The 22,775-nt window shown below is 38.6% G+C and overlaps 1 protein-coding gene across 1 annotated transcript in view; it reads right to left on the bottom strand.

Moving 5' to 3' along the window:
- The window catches only part of LOC124867156 (protein kinase C-binding protein NELL1-like), a 339,275-nt gene that overhangs the window by 36,683 nt on the left and 279,817 nt on the right, over positions 1 to 22,775 (bottom strand). Inside the window, exons 15-16 of the mRNA XM_047363441.1 lie at positions 14,679 to 14,774; positions 511 to 651 (exon numbers count right to left, since the gene is read on the bottom strand). Of these exons, the coding sequence (XP_047219397.1) occupies positions 511 to 651; positions 14,679 to 14,774 (237 nt within the window). The remainder of the gene's footprint in view (positions 1 to 510; positions 652 to 14,678; positions 14,775 to 22,775) is intronic.

Raw genomic sequence — 22,775 nt, 5'->3', positions numbered from 1 at the left:
GAGGATTGAAAATAACTGGCTTTTTGTACTGTACTGCATGTGGCAATGAAACACTTCTGTGTTGAAATGGAGTCTTCGTACAGGCCACATTTTCCTCAGTTTTCGTGCATTTTATCAAAAATATCAATTTGGGAAATAGTTTTCCTTTTTGCATTTACCAGAAGTATTTTTTTTTTCAATTATGTGTTCTTTAAACTATATAATAAAAAATACATGTCATTTTAGAAAATCCAGCAACATCCTGAGTAAGAGTGATGCAAAAAAAGCAACCATGGATTTGTTACTTGAATCTGGACTAGTCTAAATTCTTATAACAATGGCCAAGCAGCTCTCTGTGAAGCCAATTCATGATCTAAACTGCAGTGATGGGCATAGAGGGTATTACATATTTCATTACTGAACAGATAGAGAGAAGAAAAATGTCAATAACTGTGAGAATCATAAGCATCTACCAATGTGCTGCTGGTTTCTGCAGCACCAATAAAGATGATTTCAGCTCAGTATGCTCACCAGTGCAAGAGCTTCCATCAAGCTGGTAGGATCCATTGTCATGGAAACCACTTCTGCATTCACAGTGGTACCAGCCGGGTAGGTTGACACAGCGAGAGTGGTTGTGGCACTCGATCAGGCCCTCTGTACATTCATCTATATCTGAAGACATGAACACACAGCAACATCAGAATCAGTCAAAACATATTTTGTGAGAAGAAAACTTGAACTTGAAACCTCAGCTCATTTGTGTTTTTTGGAATGTCTTTTAAAATCTAGGCAGGGTATGCCAGCTCAGGCTGATCTAATCAGAACAAATCACTGCTGTAACTGCAGAGCTGGAGCAGTGGTTGCCCACATCAAACAGCTCCTCTCTCACCCATCTACCACAGCAGTAATCAAGTTTGAAGAAATCACATAGTTTTATAGCAGAGATGTTTCTATTTTAAACATTTTCATATATCTTTTTATTGCTTATTTTAAATTTCTTACTCAGCAGACAATGGCTTGCAACATGCATACACATGCCCAGCCGCGAGGTTTAGGGTCTTTGCACATTCCCAGGAGAGTAAATGTGACTCATCCATTATGTATGCTGTTAGCTCTGCTCCTCATCTACAGCTTTCTCCCTGCTGGCTGTAAAAGCTGACCTGCGTGCACACTTTAGTTAAGGTGTGACTGAAGGTCACACCTTCAATCACATTAAATCAAACAGGACAAACAACAAACCAATGTGAGGGACTCTGCATTGACTTTTGTGTTTTTCCCCAGCAGCTTAATACAAAGAATTTGGTGGTGTATAATTTATACTTAGCACTAAACAATATTGATAATGAGACTTAAATTTATCCAATAAAAAGGTCTTATTTTATCTTTAGTTAGGCCCCAGTCCTTAGCATAGTTTAAATAATAATTAGATTTTCTTGCTTATGCTCAGGTTCTCAGGCAACAGGCAAGTGTAAATGAATCTTTGAGATGAAATGCCAAACTATTCTGTTGTAGATGTTGTTTTTGTTGTAGCTTTTTTGTTTGGGGACAACCAAGCTACAGCTGTAAGACAGAGAGCAAATTAATTACATACACAGGAGTTTGTACACATAAGATTTGGCTGACCAAATGACTGAAAGGTGCTGTGTTCTCATAGCTGCCAAACCAGCCCATGCTTGACATTTGTGCTCTGCAGTCTTGGTCTGACCAAAGCTGATATTGTGCATTATTACAAAAACATGTCTATTTTAAGGAAGGTCCAGACTTTTTGAGGCTTTTGGCCTGATGTAAGTAGTGCAGTTGTTGGACTTGCATTTCTTTAAGCATTGCATGAACTAACCTTAGGTTGTATTTGATAGTAAATTTACTCTGTAAAAACTGGAAACTGTTTACAACTAGCACATTTTTGATTCATTCTATAAAAACATTTTCATAAAGTGTGTTATAACCTCTCAATGTAGGCAACAGTAATTTCTCTAAGATCACAATTGATTTCTTTCCACTCTAATGCAATCTTAGTACACAACTGAATGCTCCAAAGCGCTAAAATTACTTCTATTAGGCTGCTCATGCTTACTGATGATAAGCAGCATCTTTCACTTAACTATGGAGGCAGTAAGGGTAAACATTTCCCCTCTCAGAGCATCTACATTTAGACATTACTTTTGACTACAAGGCATTAAGCAGTGTGTGTTTGAATGTGCATTGCTACTGGTCTGGGGTAGTTGGGTAATAACATATGAAAGGTGCCTGGAGGGTCAAAAATGTGGTCAAAGCTACAACAAAATATTCCCTCTTTCAAGGCCCATTGGAAGACATCAGAATTAGAGGTGACTGTTGGATGAGAACAGCTAAGAGCTCAACAGAAGAGGCCAGCTCGACAGGACAGAGCACATGAAAACTTGTGAAAATTAGCATATTTCATAACTGCAGTATGCTGCTCTGTGGCTTTCTGTACTCAAATGAATACACACACTATTTCTAAAATAATCACATTTTAACAACTTTACTGATGTTCAACTTAAAAATTTTATAAAGGACAAAAAAAGGATATTGAAAAATTGTGGTATCAAATCTGATCTACCGCTACAAGAAATGATTTAAACTCATTGTTTCATGGACAGACTTGAATTAGCCTCTTAACATAATAGATAGGACCCTTTAGCCTTAAGAAATACAATTACCATACAGGGTAAGTGTCTATTTGCTCTGTACATTATGTATACATATATATATATATATATATATATATATATATATATATATATATATATATATATATATATATATATATTTCACACGCAATACGCACACACATTGTAAGATCTTTTTTCAGTGTAAAATTACTTTCCACAATCAAGGCATGATGTGTTACATTTGCCACAGAAAATTACCGGCAAAAAGTAATTTGTCATAACATTATGGATGATTTTTAATAACATTTGAAGCAGGACAAAATCATAGTAAATCTAGGATTATAAACACATTTTGTTTAAGCAGCTGAGTTCTTATCCAGCTTTGTTCTTCTTAGCTATCAAGCTTGAACAAAACAATTTAAGCTTTTAAATTAGGCTTTACTGTTCAAAGTGTTGGTATGACCATAATGTAAATGAAAATGCGTGCTGAAGCACTGCGTCCTCCAACTTGTACCACCATATATCATATTAGAGCTGCTGTCAGCTGGTAGCAGTCTGTAAAGAAAAATGACTGATAAACCTTACCCTCTGAATACAATTCATGGGAATTTCCCTCATATTCTGCCTAAAGTTGTGAAACAGCATATAACCAACAAAAAAAATAACTTTCGCCTTGGAATAATGAACTGAAGTTATTTCCTTATGCATCCATCTACAGTTATCTCATCTCATCCCACGCCTGTCTCATGATGAACACATTTAGGAGGATACTGTTAAATCACAACAAAACAGCATGTAATTGTATTAGGCTACACAGTAGGGTTTTTATTGTAGGACATCTTTGCCAAAGCTATCAGAAGCATAATCCAGTAGATATAACAAATGAGACGTGGCCACATGAATAAACATGGACCGTTTTCATTTACTTCATGCCAGCCAACAAAACCAAGGAGAGCAAACAGAAGACAGGAGGGGGGTCTGGCTGTGTTTGTGAATGATACATGGTGTAACTCTGGGCATTCACCTATCAAAGAGATGCTCTGTAGTAAGTACATTGAGATGCTAGCTGTTACCATGAGGTTATATCTATCGCAGAAATTTACACAGGTGGTTATGCTAACGCTATATGGCCACCTCCACTCCCCAACCCCTGTTCATGCTGCAGAAGCCTGCGATGTCATGTACACTGTTACCAGCAGACTTCAAACAAAGCATCCGCCGAGGCATTTTTCTAATCTCTGGGGATGTCTCCGTGTCCTCCACTCTCCCCACATTCAGCCAGTATGTTACCTGCTGCACCAGATACAATAAAATGCTGGACTTGAATGAAAACACCAAGGAAGCATACAGCTCATCACCTCTCCCTACCCTGGGGGGGCTCAGATGAAAATCTGGTTCATCTCTAGTCTGTGTTTTAAACTTTTTGTACACAGAGAACCAGCTGTGACACACACACACTGATGATATCATCATAGGAGACTGAAGAAGCTTTCAGGGACTGTTTCAGATCCACTGTGTGGCAAGAGCTCTGTGCTTCTCATGGGGAGGACATCACAGACTGCATCACGGACTACATTAACTTCTGTGTGGGTAACACTGCGCCCCTCATGAAGGTTTGGTGTTTCTCCAATAACAAGCCGTGGAACCACCCTAAAACAAAGGCTTTGTTCAAGGAGAAGAAGAGAGTCTTTAGATCAGAAAACAAGGAGGAGCTGAGAGATGTGCAAGGTAATGTGCTGGCACCCTTCCTGTTTAGTTTCTGCACTGCATACTCCATCAATTCTCCAGACTGCCATCTACCCATCTACATAAGTTCTCTGATGACTCTGCCATAGTTGCCCTTATCACAGATGAGGACGAGTCAAAGTACAGACAGTGGAAACAGATATTTCGACCCACTCGATCTACCGCGGGAGGTGGGAGAAAGAAGAACTCTGGCAAAAATAACTGGACAATGTCTCTCACCCCATGCATGAAGTTGTTGCAGAACTGGAGAGCTCCTTCAGTGACAGACTGCTGCATTCTAAGTGCACAAAGGAGCGTTGTCACAGATCCCTTCTCCCAGCAGCTGTGGGATTTTATAACCATCTTACTGCTTCCCACCTATAACCATTTTAGGTGACTACCTCATGAAACTTAAGTGAATGCCAAGATTGTGCCAAGCAGTAATCAAAGCAAAGGGGGCTACTTGTAAACTTGTAAACAATAAATTATATCACAAGTTTTTCATCCAATAGACAGCACCAACTTGTTGACAACATATGCAGTTTAATAGTTCATGTAAGTGGTACAGTCATTGTAAAAAGAAAGTTTTTTTTACAAACTTCTCTAAATAGCTTTTTAATGACATAGTGATATCAGTGGTGTTTGGCCTTAGACATTATTTAAATATTTTTAGGACATGTTGAAGATCAAATTTTACATTAAAACATACAATTGATAGAATGTATACTTTCTCGTTTTTTAACTGCTTTTGCTTTTTATTTATAAAACTGCAACTTGTACAACCCCAATTCCAATCAAGTTTAGATGTTGTTTAAAACCTAAATAAAAACAGAATACAATGAGTTGCAAATCCTGTCCACCCTATATTTCATTGAATACACTACAAATACAACATATTTAATGTAAACTGATAAACCTTCGTTTAATTTAGCAAACATTCACTCATTTTGGATTTGGTGCTTGCATCACATTCCAAAAAAGCTGGGGCAGGGCTAACAGAAGACTGGGGAAGTTGAGGAATGCTCAAAAAACACCTGTTTGAAACATTTCACAGGCAAACAGGCTAATTGGAAACATTGGAAACAGCATCTTCAAAAGGCTCAGTCATTCACAAGGATGGGTAAAGGTTCACCACTTGGTGAACAATTGTGTGAGCAAATAGCCCAACAGTTTCAGAACTTCTGTCAACATACAATTGCAAGGATTTCATCATCTACAGTCCATAATATCATCATAAGATTTAGAGAATCTGGAGAAATCTCTGCACCTAAGCAGCAAGACTAAAAACCAACATTGAATGTCCAGGACCTTCGATCCCTCAGGAGGCACTGCATTATAAACTGACATCTTTCTGTAACAGATGTTACCACATGGGCTCCAGAACACTTCAGAAAACCACTGTCAGTTAACACAGTTCATTGCTACATCTACAAGTGCAAGTTAAAACTCTACCTAGTGCCCATGGCATGGATAACCTGCACATCTGTGAAGTCACCAGTAATGCTGCAGGTTTTGGAGCAACTTATGTTGCAATCCAAGCAACATCTTTTTCAGGCACTCCCTGCTTATTTCAGCAAGACAATGCCAAGCTACATTCTTTATGTGTTACAACTGCGTGGTTTCATAGGAAAAGAGTGCAGGTACCAGACTGGCCTGCCTGCTGTCCAGATCTGTCTCCCATTTAAAATGTGAGGTGGATTATGAAACAAAATATGATAACAGAGATCCCACACTGGTGAAAATAATTCCACCTACAAAGCTTCAACAATTGGTGTCCTCAGATCCCAAATATTAATTGAATGTTGCTGAAAGGAAAGGTGATGTAACACAGTGGTAAACATGCCTTTGTCCTAGCTTTTTTGGAATGTGTTGCTAGCATCAAATTCAAAATGAGTAAATAATTGCAAAACAAACCCCCCAAAAAACAATAAAGTTTATTAGTTTGAACTGTGTTCAATTGCATATAGGTTGAACAAAATTAACATATTGTATTCTGTTTTTATCTACGTTTCAAAACACAACGTCCCAACTTCATTGGAATTGGGGTTGTATGATAAAATCACCTATATGTACTGTTGTTTTATTTAGGATTTTAAGATTGCACTGCATTCTGTAAATTTAAGCAGCACGTTCTATCTACTCTGTATATTTTTTACCTGTTACCAATCATTATTTTATCAGATATTTTATTTTGATTACAGAGTGGCTACAAGGACATATTGAGATCCATCATATCACAAACCTTATTCTCCATAGAGCATTAATGTTCCCTAAACAATATATTTAATAAAAAAACATGCATAAATATTTTTTGCCCCAGTGCTGGTGCCGAAAAAGTGAATGAACTTAACCCTGACACCTCAGATGTTTTGTTTGCTTCACGAAACTGAATGGGAAGTCCTCTTTAAAAACACTTTGTAACTACTGTTATTTAAAGCCCTGTGTATTTCAAGCTTACACTGACCTTTTTATTTGGGCTTAGTAAAAATTCATTTTATTTCCACTAAATGAATAACTGATGTTCAGTTTATTTATTTGTGACTGTGCATAAAAGTGCATTTTAATACATTTGTGTTAGTACATGTATGTGGACACGCACAGTCTTCTGTTCTCCATGCTTGTGAAAGTGAAGTGGACAGATGACCTTCCTGTGATATGAGGTACAATATGCTAGACTCCACACTCCATCAATCTGGGGCAGAGCCATAAAAGAGAGAAAGCAAAACAGCATTTCCTCATTTCCTTCTGTTTCCTGCTATGACAATACAAACAAGAGCTCTTAGTACTGTTTGGAAGGCTTCCCTTCAGCCTCATCTGTGAATATTGTCAGTGGGAAATAAAGGCTTTCTCACAGCCAGTATTTTGAATAGCAGTGAAATTTGCCTCACAGGAAAAACTTGGAACTAATCCACACAAAGCTAAAATAACTCAAAAGCTCTCTGGAGAGCCTTCTACCCTGCTGTTCTTTACATAATTACTCTTATCCCAGCTCTACTAACCTACTGAAACAACTTCCTGAAAAACATCACATGAGCCATTTACAGTGTGAACCTGTAGAATAATCAGAAATCAGACAGCATGCTAGATTAAAAGAGCTGCTATTGGTACTAAAGCCAGAGCTAAACCACCACTGCTACCACAGATATATTTTAAACCTAATGTTAACGACATATTTTATGTTGCATTTTGGCTGTGACATAACAGAATGGATAAAATCGTAACATTGCAAAAGTCAATATTTGTTTGGTCTGCAGTGTCTGGTCATCTCATGTCAAAATCTCTGCTCAATTAGGAATTATACTCCTTTTCATTGTTCTTGAAGACATTTCATCCATTATCTAAAAGATATCTTATTGAGTCTGTAGCTCTAATAATACAATACAAAGTTCAAACCTTTAAAACAGGTAAAAAAAGATATATGATCATCGTTTTGCTATAGATGTAAGCCAATGAATGTAATGTCTTAAATGAGCATTCTAAGGCAGAATAGTACGAACCTCACCTCCAGAAAAGAAACATTTGGCAGCAGACTAAACAGCAAATTTAAGCAAAGTCCTTCTCTTATATTATGTTCAGTCACAAAAATCAAGCTAGCCACCATCAAAATAAATTATATATATTTTTTTTTTACAAATGGATGCTAGAAAGTAACATAAGCATACCATAAAAGTACTTCAAATCTGTGGACACCTAAAAGTGAACCACAATAAATTGATTTAGCAAGTTGGGGAAATGCCAGAGTTTCAAACAGAGAGGAAATGTAGAACAGATCATGTAGAACAGCTGATGTATGCTGTCCAGTTTACCGATGTCTGCACTGCATTTTCATGTAAAAACCAGTAATGCAGCACTTTAAAGTTCAAGTTGTGCTCTGTGGTGTTCAGTGACGTTACCTGCATTGACTAAATTTAGGCGATTGTTGCCCACCATTATTAAAGGGTTCTTTACCAATAAGTGTTTTTTTTTGTTGTTTTTTTTTTTTTACTAGTTTAAACATGAGTTCAGAGTAATTCCTTTCCATGTTTCTGTCACCTCGCTTTCTGATGCTATGCGTCACATTCAACAGGCTGCATGCTCGTTTGTCCTCAAGGAACGCCCGCCCCGCATGGGAGGAAATCAGGGCAAGACAATCCAACATGTTGAATATCCCGATTTGAGGTCAGAGCTGTCCCGATGTCCTTCCGAGCAGAATAGATCACTCTTAACACACCACGCATGGCAGGATTATTTCATAAGATTATTTTAAGAGCCATCATGATAATCGGGGCATGTCGGAAGGGGAAGATCGGGTCAAAATTGGCATAAAAAGCCTGTCATGTAAACCAAGCATAACAGGATGCATTGTCCTGCTTAGTCTACAGCAATACCCCAATAAATGTGACACAAAACAGTCACATTTCCTTTAGAAAATAAGTAAGCAATTATACAAACACAGTCTTTAGTACATGTTAATTCTGAACCCTTTTACAGAGTAGTGGAACATGTATGAACACAGAATTCATTCATCCTTCTGTTTTCTATATCTGCTTGTTCCATAAAGGGTCACAGGGGAGCTGGTGCCTATCTCCAGCAGTCTAAGGGGGTACACCCTGGACAGGTCACCAGTCCACGGCAGAGCAACACAGAGACACACAGGACAAACAACCATGCACACTACCGATCACACCTAAGGCAATTGAGAGTGACCAATGAAAGTAACAGTCATGTTTTTTGACTGTGGGAGGAAGCCAGAGTACCCAGAGTGGACCTACGCATGCACAGGGAAAACATGCAAACTCAATGCAGAAATAGCCCCGGTCAGGAGTGAAATCCAGGACCTTCTTGATGCAAGGCAACAGTGCTAGCAACTGGACCACCAGGCAGCCCACAAAGAATTGCTTTCACCATAATCTGTTTAGCTTTTGATTCTTTGGAAGCCAGACCTGAGAACATGACAATGTAAACCCAGTGGAGAAAAAGAGGAAACCAAGAGTTAAAAAGATTGTCACTCCACCCATCAGCTTTTTATGTTTAGGGATACAGAGCACGCTATGGACAGGAAACAAATCTAAGCAGCAGAGGTGGATTGTATCACACTGGAAGGACATAAAATCAGAGCATTGTTAGAAAATGAAAGAGATATCATCACATGGGGGAGCAGACTGAGATGAAAATCCAGCAATGTCACATAAATATAAACTATATGCACATCTCAAAGATGACGCCAAAGGCAAAGCTTTTCAAGAGAAGCTGCACAACACAAAAAGCGCTATAATAACATGAAGTAATTTTTCTCTCATTCGCCTCTATTTTTGTTTTGTGTTTTTTTTTTTTTTAGATGTGTGAATCTATTGTGATGTTTTGGAATAATTAAAGGGAATCTAAAACCTGCAAAGCCATTTTCATTTAATACTAGTAGGGAAATACATATAAAATGAACACAAAGCTGTTTAAAAAATATTTTAAGAGTTAAACTCTTATTAAGAAAATATCTATTTAGAAAAGGTACTTCTACTTTAAATATTACATTTCTAAACAGTTTATCCTCAGTTGCCACTAAGAAATGTTTAAATTCAGTTATTTTGTATCTTCAGTTAATTATAAATATTTTACATGTGTGGAAAAGTGGTTTGACATTCAGATACTTTATACCTTCCATTTCTGCTACCTGTACAACCCCTTCTCTTTTCCAATGGTTATAATCAGTCTGACAGAGAGAGGTATCCCAATCCATGTGGTTTTTAGTATAACAATGGCCATCAGTGGGCTCTAGATGGACAAACTTTACCAGTTTATTATTTTACTTAGTGCCCCTACACATGGCCCGTTCTGGGGTGGCCGGGCTCTGGCACTCGGTGGTTTGGTCTGGCCTCCCCGGCGGCCCTGCTCCGTTCTGGACACATTGTGGGGTGCCTTGAGACCACATTGTTGTAAATAAGCACTACATAAATAAATAAACTGAAACTATCTCTGTAGTTATGCTGCTATAGGCTTAGGCTGCTGGAGGACATAATGACCACTTTCACCCTCTTCACTACATTCTCACACTACTCTCCAATTCTGCATTATTTGCTGTTATTTCAGTTTTTAACTTTATGTTCTTTCTCTTTTCTCTTCCTAGAAGCTACACCTGGCCTGACTCTGTGTCTACCCGTGACACCTTTCTGGAGAGGGGCATCGTCCAAGCTTCTGCTGGCAACAACTTAATGCTCACCCTCTACCGATGATCCACATGGCCCTGTCTTTTAGTGTTTAACCCTTTCTCTCTCCTAGACATGGCAATTGACTGAGCTTTTACTATGACTAACTCTATGTGCTCTCTTTCAGACTCTAACCTTGAAAACTGGCTCAGAGTTTATCTGTTCTTTCTTTCTAGATGAAACGACAAAAGGAGCTACATCCATTAACATTTACTTTTCCTTCCCATAGAAAGTACTCCTAAATCAGTGCTTCTTTGTTCTCTTTGTGTCTCTGCTCTGTTCTCTCAAACCCCCAGTCGGTCGTGGCAGATGGCCGCTCACACTGAGCCTGGTTCTGCTGGAGGTTTCTTCCTGTTAAAAGGGAGTTTTTCCTCTCCACTGTCGCTACATGCATGCTCAGTATGAGGGATTGCTGTAAAGTCAACACCAGTGACTGTCCACTGTCTCTACATGTTCATCTGGGAGGAGTGAATACTGCAAGTCACTGACTGGATGCAATCTGCTGGGTTTCCTTAGACAGAAAAACTTTTTATCCAATTTGAATAACTGAATCTGACTGCACTGTTCAATGGTTAGGATTAATTGGAATGTATGTACCTGACTTTTGTGAAGTGACTCAAGACAACATGTGTTGTGAATTGGCGCTATATAAATAAACTGAATTGAATTGAATTGAAACTTTAGGACAGACAGATTTTCCAGTATAACACATCAATAACAACCTAAGGAAGCAACCAAAAAAGCCGCAGGGAGGAGCCTCATTAGCAGGATGTCTACATTTTGGCATCCTATTAATGGGAACACTGTGCACAGCAAATTATTATCTACTTTGCATAATGCTTTCCTTCTCTTGCCCTTCTGAGGTTCTTCAAGGAAAACATGCAGGATCATTTCGCAAATGCAATATTGTAGATTTTTGCCCAGTCCGACTCTGCTTCTCATAACAGAAAATTCAGTTTAGAGATATAAATAATAAGCCAGCAATAAATGCAAAAGGAAAATAATTATGTTTGTGCATAAAGTTTAATTATCAGAGAACATCACTGCAGATTTAACTTAAACCATTAGTTTGATGATGTTTATTTGAGTGTTAATCACTTCTTGGTTAACAGCATTCAATAAAATTAAGAGTGATCAACTCTCAAAGTTTCAAATATTCATTCATTCATCTTCTATACCGCTTATTCTATAGTGGGTCACGAGGGAGCTGGTGCCTCTCCAGCAGTCTACGGGCAAGAGGCAGGGTACACCCTGGACAGGTCGCCAATCCATCGCAGAGCAACACAGAGACATACAGGACAAACAACCATGTACACACTCATTCACACCTAAGGGCAATTTAGAGAGACCAATTAACCTAACAGTCATGTTTTTGAACTGTGGGAGGAAGCCGGAGTACCCAGACAAGCACAGGAAGAACATGCAAACTCCATGCAGAAAGACCCCCGGCCGGTAGGTGAACCCAGGACCTTCTTGCTGCATGACAACAGTGCTACCAACTGCGCACTGTGTAGCCAGTTTTAAATATTCATAAGTAAATATGGATTAACCTTATTATTATTGTTTTCACAACAAAAATGTAAGAGTTTTAAAAAAGAAAAAATTTGTACTACAAAATAAAAATTTTAAGGAAACTGAACCTAACAACAGTGCCTTCCAAAGGTACGCTGCCCCTTAAACTTCATCACATTTTGCCACATTTCAAATACAAAACTAAACATATTAAGGGTCCATTATTCTTTTTTTCAAAAATGGTTTTAGTCTTGCATTTGGACTAGTAGTTTTCTTGCTGATGAATTGTCCTGCTTTGGATTTCTGTAGCTCCTCCTCAGCTAACTTTGTCCTTTAGGCTTTTCCTCTGGTTAATACTATCCTTGCCAAAATGTCAGTTTAGATTTGTTAGATTGTTCACTAATGTTATGTAATGAACTTCTGGGGGTTGTGCTCTATTTACTAAATAAGTGAGTTCTTAACACCATTCGTTGCAACAGATTTTATTTAGGGGTATCAAAGTAAAGGGGGTTGAACACAAATGCAATTCACACTTATCAATTTCTAAAACCATACATATGTTTCATTTTAATTTTAAGACACACCTTGAACACACTACATCTCTTCATGACATTGTGGAAAAATCAAAGAAATCAGGTAAGATACCAGAAACAGAAGTGTGGACCTCCACAAGTTAGACTCATCCTGAGGTATAATTTTTGGACGCTTAATGATCCACAATTAGTTCCTACTTTATGCTGGCCTGTTACAAAATGTAAAAATGTTAAAAGGAAATTATGCAAAGTAATAAAAATCAATGCTTGCAAACGGACATTTTTCAGTTTAAAAAAAATTAAAAGTCTGAATAAACCTAATTGCTTGGTGCTGGCAGTCTTAGGTGGTTTACAGCGTGCAACACATGAATGCCACTCAAGATATAAATTTAGGTCATTCTTACGCCTTTGAATTTTCCCCTGTTAATTAAGACATGGAATTTTGATTGAGATAAGTAAGGGGTTACGAGGGTGGAATAGGGTCCAATGAAGTCCTTATGAAGTTTACTCAGACATTACCATGACTGAGGCCTAAGTCCATGTGGAAATGATTAGATTAACAACAAAACAAAATGGGGAAACCATTGAAAACATGCTTTAAATAGCTGACCTGTAAATATGTGCTGTCTGACAGCTGGCTGATCACTTCTGTTAAATTGGACTGCCAAGACTGAGAGTTACATAAAAGAGGGAGACCAAACTAGAAGATGTGGATAAAAGAAAAAGACAGAGAGGAATTACCACATACTGACAAAAAGAAGAGGAAACAAATGGACAAATCAGCAAGAAGAAAATTGAGATATATAGAAACAGGAAAAGGAAAAGGAGATAAGATAAGAAAAGAAAAGAAAATAATAAAAGAAAGACAGGAAGATGACATAAGGCAGACAGTGTAGGAAATGTTGACAGGAATGAATGAAGATACAAAAGTGAGCCGAAGAAGGGTGAGCCTGGAAATTGGAATGGAGGATAAAAACAAGGAGAGTAGAAATTGACAAGATGGAGTGAAAAACAGTGAGATGAAAAGACAAAGAATGACAGAGGAGATAAATGTAAATAGCAAGAAAGATATAAAAAGGAAGTATGGAAGCAATTTGGTGAAAAAGGAGAAAGACAACCAGGGGCTAAGGCTAAAAAGGAATTAGAAAAAAAGAAGAAACGACAATATAATTTCAGATAAAACAGAAATAGGGGGTGTTAAAGATGTAGAGTAAAATAAAGAAAAAGTAAAAAGCAGTAATAAATGCTGAAAAAAGGATGAAATGGGGGTTATGAAAAAGAAATGAGATGCAGAAGAGAAGCTAAAAGGAGGTAGAGCAGGAAAAATTAACTGTCCTTTCCAATGGCTCTCATGGGATCCTCAATCTTTGCTGAATCTAATTTAAATAAAGGGCCTGAAGTTGAAGCATAAATGTGTGTTTTGTGTGTGTGCATATGGGTATATTTCCCAATGGGTACTTTATCCCAAACCCACACCAACCATTTGTGCTTGGTGTCACAGAAACAAACCCCAACTTCAGCACAGTTCTGTGCATAACTGAGCTTTAATGACAACTGTCTTGAATGAGTGTGACATTAATGGCAGGTCGAGTCAAATTAAATACTAACAATTTCTATAAATTGTCTTTTGAATACAATAAAAATACACAAACAAAAACAGTACTTTCTATAAATGTTATCTAGATAACAACCCCAAAAAATAGACAAATCATTGTTCCAACTGAAGGCTGTATGGTACATAATCAAAGCACATAGGAATAGTTTTGGTTTTCGGCCTTGCTCATATCCCCAGGCAAGACTGTTGGATTATACACACTAATTTTGCAGCAAATTATTTCCAGGATGATTTATCTCAAGTTTGAATGCTAAAAAGCTTTGCATTCCTCTTTTTTTACTTCTGTGACTTCCTAAGTCACTGTGGACAAAACACTAAATTTCCAAATTACACGTCTTCTTCTCTCCAGCTACATGTGGCTCTGTAATATTTGCAGCTGTGTCAAAAAGCCTTTCTAGAAAAAAAACAAAAACATCTGCACTTAGCTTTCTTAAATGAAATTATAACTCAGAACGTCACAATTTTTTGAATACTGGATTGTACTTTAATTACGTTTATGTACCTGTTTCACAGCGGCGCCCGGTAAATCCCGAGGGACAAACACATGTGTTTGGAGACACACAGGATCCTCCACTCCGGCAACCATCTTCGCAGAAAGCTGGAAAACAAACATCAATGAGTCAGAAACGTTTATCAGCATGTCATAGATGTGGTGCCGGCACTTAACCACAAAAGGTTTTGAATCTATGCACTGTGTGAAGTAGTAAGGCATTTTAAAGTTCACACCACATACATGACTCAAATTTACACATTAGGCCAATCGACAAAAAAGTCACTGCAGCAAGAAAGCTGCAAGCTAAAATAGGAATCAGTCATCTAAACATAACAGTATAGATCAATCATAACATTTCTAGCCGTTCTTGAAGATAACTGACTTAAAAATCTGTTTAAATTAATATATAATTCAGATATGCTTATTCTCTAAGCCCATATGGTTAAATCATGGGACTTCAAACATGATTTTTCAACACTTTTAAAAGGTAACCTGCTTACTGCAAGAGTGTTGTTATTTAAAGCTGGCACTACTTAGTGTTTTTAAATCTTTTTCTTAGTAACTGTCTAGTGATAAACCTCCAGGGAGTTAATCAGTGCCTTCCTGTTTTTTACTGTTCTGCTCAGTTGCTAACATATCTGTTGCTATGGCTTTTTCACGTTGACCAGAAATTGTCCCAGAAAAAGATTTTGTCATTCTGACTTTTTTAGCATAAATGTCTGATGCAAAGTTTCTCTAAACAAATATCTGGAAGTCATGTCATAACCACATGTAGACATCACAACCTTTCATTGTTTACTTTCAGCTAGATTCAAATGTTGATAGAAGGCAAAGTTCTCTTGTCTACATCTTTTTAGAAAAATCTTGCCTGGGAGGCATGGATTGCATATCAGATTGCAATCCCAGGGATTAATGCAAAACATTACAGAAAGATAATTTGGGTCAAACACTTTCATCTAACTCTTAGTGAAAAAATCTGCACTGTTTTTGCATTTAGCATTGACAGTCCCTTGTGTTTCCACCAGTGCTGAGGTACCTTGTCTACACAGATAAAATATATTAACCTGACTAAAACTTGAACAAGTGTTGTTATTTTAGAATGTGACATTGTATTAGTTTTGTAGCTACAGTTACTAAAATGTCAAATAAAAGTAGATAAGAGCTTTACAAAACAGCATAAACACATAGCTGGCTTACTGTGTTATACAGCTAATGGGTATATATGGCCTTGATTTCTTTTTCTTTTCAGTGGGAGTGCATGTTGCAATACATGAGTATGGCTGAGATAACTGCAGCAATGAGAAAGGCAGGTTGATAGATTCTTTTGCAAACAAATTAGAAGGAGACAAAAAACAGCCAAAAATATATAGTTAGTAAGTACTTTTCAAAGTGTGAATAATTAAGACAAAAAGAGGTCAGACTTAATTGAGTGAGTTCATTAAACAGAAATTACTTGAGTATTTCTAAGCTTAATTAATGAAAGGATTCAGGAGATGAGCTTTAATGGGCTGAAAAATCTATTTAAAGTCACATGAGCAGAATATGTGTGTGTAATCTGTTTGCAGCGGCTTGTCTTGAATTAGTTTATGATACCAAAGAAAGACCATTTTTCAGCATACATTAATGCCACAACTGTTTGGAGGAAATGGGCTAAACATACAAACTACTGTGGAGCAATAAATAAAAGTAGAACCCAGAGCCAAAAGTTATTGGAGGCATTCATCTGACTGGTTCCACTATTTAAGAACTTTTATCAGGCCCTCATTAGGAAACGATTGCCTCTGTACTAATAAAACGCACTCTTAAAAATTAATTACACTTATATTGACACAATCTATCTCCTGCTCTAATTATCATTTCAACTTCATCAGCAAAATGCTGTTTGCCAATTGAACTGATGAGATGGAGGAGCATCACTGTGAGGGTTGGGGTTTTCTAGAGTTAAGAAAATGTAAATATTTCCAATATGCAGTTATCCCAGTATATCCCAGTTTACAGCTGCCTTCACTCTCATCAGCTGGTGAAGAAATATCACAGCAAAAATTGAGGTCCTAGGTATAATATAGGTCTCCAGGCAAATGCCAGTAATGTTATTTCTACTGACATGTTTAAAGTTTGCAACTTCATTTTGTTAAATTATAATTAAACTAAAACCTGTAGATTCAAATTAGTTTTTTATTGCCTTGAAAAAAAAAGTTCAATAATGAAAGTTAATATTCCCCGATATTTAATTGATCCAGTATATCCATTGTATTTTATTTCATTGTAGCATCCAAATATCAATATTTAGTCCACAAAACAAAACAAATCAAAGGTTAAACACATTTATCACTACAACATATGAGCAGCAAAAGAACAGTCAGTCAGACATTTTCTACCGCTTCTTCCACGGGGAAGCTGGTCTATATCCAGCAGTCAATGGGCGGGAGGCGGGGTACACCCTGGAAAGGTCCCCAGTCCATCACAGGGCAACACAGACACACACAGGATAAACAACCAGGCACACACTCATTCATGGCTAAGGGCAATTGAGAGAAACCAATTAAACTAACAGTTATGTTTTTGGACTGTGGGAGGAAGCCGGAGTACCCGGAGAGAACCCACGCATGCACTTGGAAAACATGCAACCTCCATGCAGAAAGACCCCCGGCTGGTAGTTGAATCCAGGACCTTCTTGCTGCAAACAAAACAAATATAATTTTGTAGCAATCCATCCACCCATGCATTAATTCATTCATCGTCTCCTACTTATTTGGGATTGGGTCGTGAGTGTGACAGGTTCTGGAGTGAAAATCAAACTCCCTCGCCCAAACAACACTCTCCATCTCTTTCTGGGGGATCCAAAGGCATTCCCAGACAACACGGCAAATGTATCCCCTACAGATGTTCTGGGTCTGCCTCAGCTCCTCTTTTCAGTAGGACCTGCCCAGAAAACTCCTCAAAGGGAGGTGCCAAGAAGGGATCCAGATCAAATGCCCGACTCCTGACTCCTTGTGATGCAGAGGAGCAGATGCTCCACTCTGAGCTTCCCACGGATGACCGAGCTCCTCACCCTCTCTCTAAGGCTAAGACATGGTCATGATTCATACCTCAGGGCAATGGGTGAAGCTTGGAAGGTAGACGAACGAATAAAAAAGTTTAGCTTTCTGGCTCAGCTCTTTTTTCAGCCACAGAAGTGCCTGCATTACTGCCCCAACCTTATGAATAAGACATCAAAACACTTAAACTTCTCAGCGTAAGGCACAGATCTATCGCAACCCAAAGTGAGCAATCTGCCTTTTCCGGTTGAGAACTATGGCCTTACAGGAACTGGCTCTCATCCCGGCTGCTTCAGTTAAATGCAATTGCTCCACTTCGTTTGATAGGTTTATAGTCTCTTTTCTCTTTATAGAGGTTCTTCTGAAACAATATAAAAAACAATATGTCAAATCTTTGTTTATTATGTCATTCCACGCATAGAATTTCTTTATATTAAAATGATAAATATGATCTTTTAAAACAGATTTTTTGTTCTGGTGTCTTTTTTTTAATTTATATTTCCATTTTCTGCTGCAAGTTGCTCTGTCTGTGATGCCCTAACACAACATTACCAAGACCCAAGACACAGGAACCGTTGCACTGTCCTGGACAGCCTTCTTTCAATATAGTTCCATTGACCTCTAGCTAAACCATTTCCCTGCTTAAGTGAGAAGGTTGCTGACTTGTGACTTTCTGAGACATGCTAATGCTCACTGATTTGCTATTTGAGTTCCACATTATAAGTCATAGATTCCAGTGGGTGTTGAGAATGAAATAATTTCACCCTGAGCCACGGCAAGCCACCACGTTCATGGTCGTTGAGTATCTAAGAACCCATCTCAGAATTAAGAGCAGGAAAGCCACAGAGGAAGGAAGTGAATATTCCACAATTTACAAAGGTATGAAATGGTAAAAAGAGTTTAAAACTGGCACAACAGAGCCAATGTAATAATTAGCACAATGGTTTAGCGATCTTCAGTAGGATAGCACACATTCTAACCTCCTTATCATCATCACATATTTAAGAGGCAACATAAATCTTATCAGGTTAAAGATTTTGAATAATTATTTTCCATTACTCATTTTAAATAACTGCTTTGTGTTTGATGAAAAAATGATAATAAGGATTTTAGCAAAAAAAAAAAAAAAAAAACAATAAGAAAAGCAGAAATTGTCAGTGCAACTAGCTAACATCCATTTGCTGACCAGCACAATTTTAAAGTAGCACTGATTCACATGCCAGTCAGGTAAGCTTGTTGCTTTTATATATTATGATATTGCTATCATAATACAGGTCCTTCTCAAAATATTAGCATATTGTGATAAAGTTCATTATTTTCCATAATGTAATGATGAAAATTTTACATTCATATATTTTAGATTCATTGCACACTAACTGAAATATTTCAGGTCTTTTATTGTCTTAATACGGATGATTTTGGCATACAGCTCATGAAAACCCAAAATTCCTATCTCACAAAATTAGCATATCATTAAAAGGGTCTCTAAACGAGCTATGAACCTAACCATCTGAATCACCTGCAAAAGATTCCTGAGGCCTTTAAAACTCCCAGCTTGGTTCATCACTCAAAACCCCAATCATGGGTAAGACTGCCGACCTGACTGCTGTCCAGAAGGCCACTATTGACACCCTCAAGCAAGAGGGTAAGACACAGAAAGAAATTTCTGAACGAATAGGCTGTTCCCAGAGTGCTGCATCAAGGCACCTCAGTGGGAAGGAAAAAGTGTGGCAGAAAACGCTGCACAACGAGAAGAGGTGACCGGACCCTGAGGAAGATTGTGGAGAAGGGCCGATTCCAGACCTTGGGGGACCTGCGGAAGCAGTGGACTGAGTGTGGAGTAGAAACATCCAGAGCCACCGTGCACAGGCGTGTGCAGGAAATGGGCTACAGGTGCCGCATTCCCCAGGTCAAGCCACTTTTGAACCAGAAACAGCGGCAGAAGCGCCTGACCTGGGATACAGAGAAGCAGCACTGGACTGTTGCTCAGTGGTCCAAAGTACTTTTTTCGGATGAAAGCAAATTCTGCATGTCATTCGGAAATCAAGGTGCCAGAGTCTGGAGGAAGACTGGGAAGAAGGAAATGCCAAAATGCCAGAAGTCCAGTGTCAAGTACCCACAGTCAGTGATGGTCTGGGGTGCCGTGTCAGCTGCTGGTGTTGGTCCACTGTGTTTTATCAAGGGCAGGGTCAATGCAGCTAGCTATCAGGAGATTTTGGAGCACTTCATGCTTCCATCTGCTGAAAAGCTTTATGGAGATGAAGATTTCATTTTTCAGCACGACCTGGCACCTGCTCACAGTGCCAAAACCACTGGTAAATGGTTTACTGACCATTGTATCACTGTGCTCAATTGGCCTGCCAACTCTCCTGACCTGAACCCCATAGAGAATCTGTGGGATATTGTGAAGAGAACGTTGAGAGACTCAAGACCCAACACTCTGGATGAGCTAAAGGCTGCTATTGAAGCATCCTGGGCCTCCATAAGACCTCAGCAGTGCCACAGGCTGATTGCCTCCATGCCACGCCGCATTGAAGCAGTCATTTCTGCAAAAGGATTCCCGACCAAGTATTGAGTGCATACCTGTACATGATTATTTGAAGGTTGACGTTTTTTGTATTAAAAACACTTTTCTTTTATTGGTCGGATGAAATATGCTAATCTTGTGAGATAGGAATTTTGGGTTTTCATGAGCTGTATGCCAAAATAATCCGTATTAAGACAATAAAAGACCTGAAATATTTCAGTTAGTGTGCAATGAATCTAAAATATATGAATGTTAAATTTTCATCATTACATTATGGAAAATAATGAACTTTATCACAATATGCTAATTTTTTTAGAAGGACCTGTATATGTTGCAACAGGAACTAACTGCCTCTCTACTAGCCTACAACTACTAGTATCTGTAGGAGTGCCGAAAAGTTGAATCTAATCTCTCTAGGTGCTGTGTAGATATCCTTATATTCTGTTTGGGCCATAATTTTCAGTCCGTTCAGATTTCTCTATCCTCTATTAAATCTTTTGAACTGTTACGTCACAGTATTTGCTACTGAACAGCTAAACTAGGTCATGGACGTCCGGCTGACCAATTCGCGTATTTGTCATTTTTTTTTTTCCTGCTGCAATTTTGCAGTCCAAGCTGAAGTATGCCAACACTGCAAGTTGATAGACATAAATTTTCAGTTCTTGGGTGTATAAATCCACACATCTCATTACACTGTCCCCCAGCATCAGAACCTCTATAAAGTACCTGCTTAGATTTTATTTTTCATTGAAATGTTCCTAATTCAGTGGCGAAATTCCTATTTCCCCACATCAAGGATCAGTTCATCAACCTCCGCCAGTATCAAGAAGGATTTGCTGAAAGACTTCATCTGATTAAGGGGTCGGCCGCTAGATAATTGTATCTCTGTTGTCAAACTACCAAAATGGCTGAATGGGTTAAAGTGAAGCACTCTTTGATTTTGAGGGAGGCAGGGTATGAAGTGCATCAGTATCATTTAAAGAGACCACACCAAAACGAGTTGCTCTCAGATGCACCTCACAACAGGGGTAAAAAAGGAGCCTGTGGAGCTACAACAAGGAGTTCAGACCAAAGCATGTAGTTCAGCTTTATAAAGAACAAAACTGAATGATTTAACTGTGAAAAGGAAGGATATAAAAGCGTGACATGTCCCCTTTAACATAAAATACTGTTACAGCAAAACCTATATTCTTCAGCAAAACCAAGCCACTAATTTAAAGGACATGTCAAACATGTTCTTGGCATGGTCATTAAATAATGTACTTAGGCACCACAACAACTAAATGATTATGTTACCTAATTAATGGCAGCAGACCTGGCCTGAATATTTATGATAACTGCCTCCTTGGAGGCAATCATACACTCACTTTAACTGCTAATTAACACACATTTCTAATCAGCCAATCACATGGCAGCAACTCATTGCATTTAGGCAGGTAGACATGGTCAAGACAATCTGCTGCAGTTCAAACCGAGCATCAGAATGGAGAAGAAAGGTGATTTAAGTGACTTTGAACAGGGCATGGTTGTTGGTGCCAGACAGGCTGGTTTGAGTATTTCAGAAACTGCTGATCTACTGGGATTTTCATGCACTACCATCTCCAGGGTTTACAGAGAATGGTCCGAAAAAGAGAAAATATCCAGCCTCATTGATGCCAGAGAAGAATGGCCAGACTGGTTCAAGCTGATAGAATGGCAGCAGTAACTCAAAAAACCACTCGTCACAACCAAGGCATGCAGAAGAGCATCTCTGAATGCACAACATGTCGAACCTTGAGGCGGATGGGCTACAGCAGCAGAAGACCATACTGGGTGCCACTCCTATCAGCTAAGAACAGGAAACTGAGGCTACAATTTGCACAGGCTCACCAAAATTGGACAATAGAAGATTGGAAAAACGTTGCCTGGTCTGATGAGTCTCGATTTCTGCTGTGACATTCTGATGGTAGGGTCAGAATTTGGCATCAACAACATGAAAGCATGGATCCATCCAGCCTTGTATCAACGGTTCAGGCAGGTGGTGGTGCAATGGTGTGGGTATCACGATCAGAGACAGAGAACCCAAATTCAGCCAAACACAAAGTGATAAGTAAAAAGGTTTATTCAGTAACTCAGAACAGCAGTCAGTTTCCAGGTACCACTGAGGACAGAGAGACTAGTTAGTGGCTGAATAAAACTCAGGGTTTGCAAAGAGTTAGATAAAGCCACTAACCCTCTCAGTCTGGGGATGAGGCACAGAATCCAGAGGAGGAAGTGATGCAGACAGTTAATGAGGAAGCGTGCAACAGACTGAAGTTGGATTGCTGACTGATCCAAATCCTCCAGGGAATCAGCTGAAACTGTGACAGGAACACAGAGAGCTGTGATTGTCCTCTTGACAATAATTCTAGGCGGACTTGAGAGTCAGGCGGGCTCAGGCTGAATAAACCAGCGGCTAGGCTGAGGCATAACTCCAGGGACAGAAACAGGGTCGAATTCCAGGGCTAGAGGCGTCAGACAAGGGGCAGGCAGAGGAATAAAACCAGAGGCAGAAAACAGAGT

Source organism: Girardinichthys multiradiatus, chromosome 4 (assembly GCF_021462225.1).
Source record: "Girardinichthys multiradiatus isolate DD_20200921_A chromosome 4, DD_fGirMul_XY1, whole genome shotgun sequence".
Classification (NCBI taxonomy): Eukaryota; Metazoa; Chordata; class Actinopteri; order Cyprinodontiformes; family Goodeidae; genus Girardinichthys; species Girardinichthys multiradiatus.
Note: the sequence above shows the minus strand (reverse complement) of the source record. Positions and strands in the feature narration are given on the sequence as shown.